This window comes from Lolium perenne, chromosome 7, assembly GCF_019359855.2.
Source record: "Lolium perenne isolate Kyuss_39 chromosome 7, Kyuss_2.0, whole genome shotgun sequence".
Lineage (NCBI taxonomy): Eukaryota > Viridiplantae > Streptophyta > Magnoliopsida > Poales > Poaceae > Lolium > Lolium perenne.
In genome coordinates, this window is record NC_067250.2 from 134,910,531 (window position 1) to 134,917,052 (window position 6,522).

The 6,522-nt window shown below is 45.8% G+C and overlaps 1 protein-coding gene across 1 annotated transcript; it reads left to right on the forward strand.

Moving 5' to 3' along the window:
- Window positions 1–2,503: 2,503 nt before the first annotated feature.
- On the forward strand, window positions 2,504–3,979 carry LOC127304031 (uncharacterized). The gene has a single exon (XM_051334742.2). The coding sequence runs from the start codon at window positions 2,516–2,518 to the stop codon at window positions 3,977–3,979; it is 1,464 nt and encodes a 487-aa protein (XP_051190702.2). The 5' UTR covers window positions 2,504–2,515.
- The last annotated feature ends 2,543 nt before the right edge of the window (window positions 3,980–6,522 follow it).

Here is a 6,522-nt window from a genome sequence, read left to right on the forward strand (position 1 = left end):
GATGTTAGGGGCACCGCTAGGAATCGGACGCCGATCTTAGCGTTTTATCGGACTAATCCAACGCCGCACGATGGAATTTCCGTGGTGCGTCTGATTGATGCATGCGAACGTGCTCTATTGTAGGCTAGCTTCCTTGATTTGCTTCCCATTAGTACTTGCAAGGATCACGCCCAATCCCTATAAGTTCGGGAGTTAGTTGGATGGCTCTGAAGCATGTCTGGAGTTACTGTAGTAAATTATTTTGCAACCAAATTTTCATTTCGTTGGTATCCTCCGCCGAGCTCCTCCGTCACCTAGGGGAAAGGAAGAGAGAGATTTTGGATCGGAGATGCGCCTGTGCCAGCCGTGCGCCGAGCACCTCCGCCGCCGTCACCCCCTCGTCGCCCAAGCGCTCCTTGTATGAGGATCGAGCGGTGTTCCGGTAGTAGATTCGCCCAAATAAGAGCATCTCTAGCAGGGCCCGTAAAAAGTTGAACTGGAAAAGGCGAATTCAATTCACTGAACTCGCGTATTCGGTCGTAAAATGGCTGGCGTAGAACTGTAAAACAGAATTCTGTTTTACAGTTTTGGTTTACGGACTCTGTTCTGCGCGAGCGGCATCCGAACCCGTAAAAACAGGGTTTATGAAATTATTTTAGCATATGATCGAAGAAACATCACAATAAAATACAAACAATTCATGCATAGTTCATAGTACAGAATCAAATGACACAGTTCATAGTTCCCCCTCTCCTCTCACCGCTGGCATCAAACCGAGGTTGGCCCGCTGTCAGCACCATCGCCATGTCTCTGTACCTAGCATCGGCAATGCGATCCTACATATGCAAAAGAAACCAACAAATCGTCGATATGTCATCCAAGCTAAACTACAACAGTTGCGCCGCTTGGAGGATTGGACACCACTTGGTCCATTGCTGCTGCCCACCGGCTACACGCCGGTTTGATCGCGTTCCAACAACCTTGGAGGGATCGGTAGGTGCGATCGACAGGATGGCGAACACGCGGCATGAGCTTATGGAACTTGTCCTCGATGCGCTGCCAGTACCGCTTCCATGTTTGATCCGTGCCGGAGACGGCATCCATCCCCACGGAGGCCCAAGCTCGGCACAAGGTGGCGTCTTCAATCTCCGTGTAGTTGTTGGCCCGCCTCTTCTTTGTATTTCCATCAGCCGTGACCTCCACCACACCGTCGTCCCCTTCTTCCCCTTCCTCCCCTTCCTCCCCTTCTTCCCCTTCTTCCCCCTCGTCCCCGCAGTCGTTCTCAACTCCGTCCATGCCATTGCTGAACGGAGGGAGTGGGTTAATCTGCACCTCGTCCAACATCTCCATGTTGGAGGCCTTCTCCTTCCTAATCGGACGAGCCCTCAGTATCTACTCGCAAACAAATAAACGGACGAAGAGTTTATGTGTACCTTGTTGACCCCTCGTCGAGCACGTCCTGGGCGACGGTCGCGCTTTCTTCCTCCGTCGTCAACGTCGGTGTTGCCGTAGGCGTGGAGGGAACCGGCGGCAGGACGCCACGGCTCGTCGCCGCCTTCACTTTCGTACTTTTGGGGCCCGCGCTCTTCGGTCTCGCACGGGGCGCCTTAGGTTTCGGTGCCATCGCCGAGACATCACCGGTGGTCGGAGCGGATTGTGGGACCACATGCGTTCCCGCGCGCCGCCGCTTCACCCCGCTCGTCGCCGACACCGGCGTTGCTTCCTCCGCTGGGGTTGCAGGGATGGCAGGGATCACCGGGGTGGTTGGAGGAGCGGCGGAAGCTGCGGCGACCACGGGAGAAGTGGCGGCGCCTGCGACGTATCAACGACGGCCGGCGAGGTTGATTCGAGACTCATCGGAGCAAAATCGGAGGGTGGTGGCGCAGAGGAAGGTGAGGGCGCACAGATCGGCGGCGGCGGAGGTTGGGAGGAGCTGAAACTTCCCTCGCGCGCAAACTAGGGATTGTGTTCGGGCTGCGTTTGGTTCGCTCCGTCGACCCCTACAAATACAGGCCGACGGAGCGAACCGAACGCATCCCAAACTTTATTTTTCAGCTTTCGCTCGTTTACGGTCACAATCGGCGCCCTTTTTCGGCCCGAACCCGTAAAGTGGCGGTTATTTTTCGATTTTGGATCTTTTACGGGCTTTGTTAGAGATGCTCTAAGCAGCTTCTTTGGGAGCTGCAATCCAGAACCGGATCAGCTCCGGCAGTCCGCAATCAAGCGACTCCTTTGGGAGCCTCAGTTCGCAATCAAAGCGGCTCGTTTAAAACGAGCTGCAGTCCGACTTCAACCCTCTTTCGGTTAAGATTTTAGAAGGAGTTCAAATTCTTCCCGGTTTCAATCTCCAACTTGGCGCCAACCGCCGCTATAAATCTCCAACCAAGTACAACAACGGAATCGGCCATATTTCCAGCCTCACGAGTCATCAAGTGCCATATTTCAGCATCGGCAGATCAACGCGGGAGCCATGGGGATGCAGAAACGCAATAGTAGACAAGTTCTCCCGAGGCCTTGCCAGATCAACGCTGGAGCCATGGGGAAAAAAGGCTGTAGATATGATAGGCTCAGCGCATTGCCTGATGACATTCTAGTCAACATTCTTGACCGACTCAATGTCCGTGAAGCTGCAAGAACCAGCATCCTTTCTAAACGGTGGATTCGTCTCTCCTCCGAGCTCTCTCATCTTATAATAAATGCTAAGGAGTTTGTGCCGGAGGGTGTGTCAAACTCCAATGCATCTGTTGATTACTTGGTTCAGATGAATGCAGCTGCTGTCGAAGGGGCAAAGGGCATGCTGGCACGCAGAGTTCTAGGGGAATACACCATCCGCCTCCTGTCGACGACGTTCTACTTGAGAGATGTTGTCCCCATATCCATCGGACATGCCGTTGGCAATGCTATGGCGACACACAAGATTGAGAAAGCAGAATTCACTGTTTTGACAGAGAAGAAACGCCTGCAGTGCACTTTTGATGATATAGTGAACTATGGGGCACAGTTCCTGTCATTTTTTAATGAGTGTCAGGTTGCATTTTCTGGTCTGACACGGCTTTACCTGGAGAATTTGAAATTTGCTGAATCTGACGTGGTCTCCAACATCCTCGTCACTTGTAAGCAGTTAAAATATTTAGGTTTTCTCAATTGCGCGACAGAGTATTGGCTGACATTCAATGTTGAGCATGCTCAACTCGGTGAGATCAGTTTTGAGGATTGCCGTTTTGGGAAAGTGGAACTCAAGTGGCTCCCAAGACTCACTCGAATAAACTTTGCTTTTTGGATGACTTACAAATACCTGCCACTGTCATTTGGTCATGTCCCATTGCTGGAGGCTGTGACCCTTGTAAATCTTGCTCTTAGTTGGCATGAAATGGTCGAACTGAGCACTTTACTTTTTGAGACCTCTGTACGAGAGCTGCACTTGGGGTTTAGATACGAAAAGATTTGGCTTCAACCAGAGTGTCTAACCAGAAAGCTGGCGTATGTGTTCCGCCCACTGAGGATTGTCAATCTACATAGCATTCCTGAAGGGTATGATCTCACATGGACAATATTCATTCTGGAAGCTGCACCATTGCTGGAGGAGTTCTGCATGATGGTAATGGATCACCCATGTGAAATGAAAATGGACGAGGAGGAGAGGAGACAATGCTTGTATAGTGAGAAGAAGGGCGTGGAGTGGAAATCACCTACATCAAATTTCAAGCACCACCATCTTACCAAGCTCATCATCTTCTGCTTTGAGTCCTACATGGTGAGTTATGTCAGGCGTGTGATGAAAGCAGCTGTGAATCTAACTAATGTGTACCTGTATGATAGACTGGGATGTCGGATGTGCCGACACCTGAAACCTCTGAAACCGACTACGTTTCCGCCGTCGAAGAAGCATAGGTGCTCGATGAGGAACCTCCTGACCCAGGGCATTCAGTCACGTGCCAGGATTCAATTTCTTAGCTGTGCTGAAATTCGTGTTGATCATGCACGAATGCTACTGAATTAGTGTTTTCATTACAAGATAGCTTAAGGTTTTTCAGGAAGTTTGTTTCGTAATGAGGCCCAGCCTTCATAATGTTTGTACTACATTACTTGTTCTCATGTTTGGTTTTTCTTTTAAAAAAATCTAAAAAAAAAATTTCATTTCATTTTCTATGCTATACAAATATGCTTCAGTTGTAATTAATTTGCATTCATATTGAACAAATTTATTTCTAATTGGAAATTATGTATTCGTAGGAAAATTTATGTTCATGTAGACCAGATATTTTGCTTCTGTCGTTAAGGAATTTTGATTCAATGGAATAATCTATTTGAATTGCATCAAAACTATTGTTTTTGTCGACTAGATAAATGCTTCCAGCAAAATAGATATATATTTCTTTCAACTAGAGAAAAGGTTCAACAAAATGAATAATTGTTTATATTGAATTAAAGAAAATATTCCAAATGAAAATACTTATCTATCGGCAAGACAAAGTGCTTCCACTAACATAAATAACTGTTTCCATCAAGGATAATAATAAACATTTGTTTCTAAGTAAACTGGGAATTTGGCTTCCATTACAACTGAATTTTGCTTCAAAATAAAAATAGTTTTTTGAAACATATCAAACAAAGTTTTGTATAGACTATTGCTTCCATGATCAGTTGATATATTTTGGACACCATACACATTTGCTTCCTTCAAGTCATCAAAATACATAGCTTCTCATTTTCATATCACATATTTCATACATGTTACTGATTAGCTTCATTCTTAAATAAGATATATTTTCTACATGCATTGTATGTTAACCAACAATGTGTTACAAACACTCTATTCATTTCCTTTGGTGTGTGGTGACAATAATCGAGAAGGCCTTAACCCCAAAGGCTCCCTTGCTTCCGTTGTTGATCCTCCTGCCGCCGACTGCCACGGTAAAATTCATTGACAAATTGGCTATGGTATGGAGGTAGAATGTAGTCCTAATAATGTTGATATCATCCACCTAATAATTTCAATAAAAACCAGCATCATAGCAGTGATCCAACACCCAAGAAATCATGTACAAATATGGCAATAATTCCTTTCCACGCTAGTAGGTGCAGATGTTGCGCACCCCCGTCAATCAATTCAAGCGGATGTTGGTGCCGGCCAGCCACACTGTATGATCAGATCATTGCCCCCACGGAAAGATCAAATCGGCTGCCACAGTGAGGTCAGAGCAGCTCCAAGCTAGGTCGTTCAGAAAGAAGCATCAACTTGAAGGTAATGAAGCATAATAATGACCTTGTAGAAGCAGCAAAATATGAAAATTAAATCATAGTAATATTTGTCGCTATTTTTGTGATTGTGCGGCCAAAATGATCAGGGAAGTATAATGCTTCAGAAGCATGGTCTAATTGAAAAGTTATGAAACATATTCATATTAATATGCACGGATTAAAAACAGAAGCATCAACTTTGTTTATACGAGCTTCTTACAATCTATGTAGAGACATATTTGAAAAGTTTGACAAACGCCAATTTATCAGCATCAGTGTATATTTAACGAGAAACATGGTAAACTCGAAGCATAAATTGAAATTGAAATCTAGCACAACATGAGCCGTGCATCCAAGCAAAAAAAATTAGCTTCCAAAACATGAACATCACTAATATTAATAAACACAGCCCTAAAACCTAGCAGATGCAAGATATGACCACATCTAGGTTACATGAAGTGGCTTCTAAAATTGATTAAACGAACATGTATATACGGGACTAAGTGTATTTGATGCACATAAAATTTCAGAAATAAAAAATACAAATTTGGAGCATCACCTTGCTGAATCTTTTTCATGGATCTAGTGGGCTCCCGTAAGCAGTGGAGTCTGCCAATGAGCCACTTGTTTGATGGAAGCAGCCTCCAGATTTCCGTAGACACCTACTTCCTCCGGCTGCCCCTCAGTTTTGCCTCTTTAACGCCTCATCGCGTGGGAGCTTCATGCCTGCAGGCGCACGAGACGATCACGTGAAGGATGTGGCGTCATGGAAGATCCACTACGAGCCGTGCGAGCTGCGGAGGGGAAGGGGACGGCGAGCGGATGCGAGCGGCACGGTTTATCCGGTGGAGGAAGCAAATCAGTGAGGGGATGGGATTAGATCAGTGCGGCGATTAGGGGAGGAGTATCCGGACGTATCGCTCTATTAATGGTGGCGTCGATAAAAAAACTTGATGCAAGGCCAAGGCTGTTCGATTCAAGACGCGATCGATGGTGCTAGAGAGTTCCGATGTTTGGCTTCCCATCGAACCCCGATCGATAGTATTCACCGTGATGTTATGGTAAATACTTAGTTACCACCTTCATCTCGTCCTTCATTTATTGTTATGCCATGTCTTTAAAATACATTGGAGTGTGTGATATTACTAGCTAAGTTACTCCCACTACATGATACTAGTTGATGATACTAACCCCACAATGTATAGTATCATAAGATAGTATCATAGTATCATCATATTTAATGTTTTCTTGAATCTCAATACAAATACGTGTACATGATGCCTTTCCCATTAAATTGTTTCT

Excerpts from the sequence above, each read along its gene's own strand:
- LOC127304031 (XM_051334742.2), top strand. The coding sequence starts at position 2,516 with ATGGGGAAAAAAGGCTGTAGATATGATAGGCTCAGCGCATTGCCTGAT.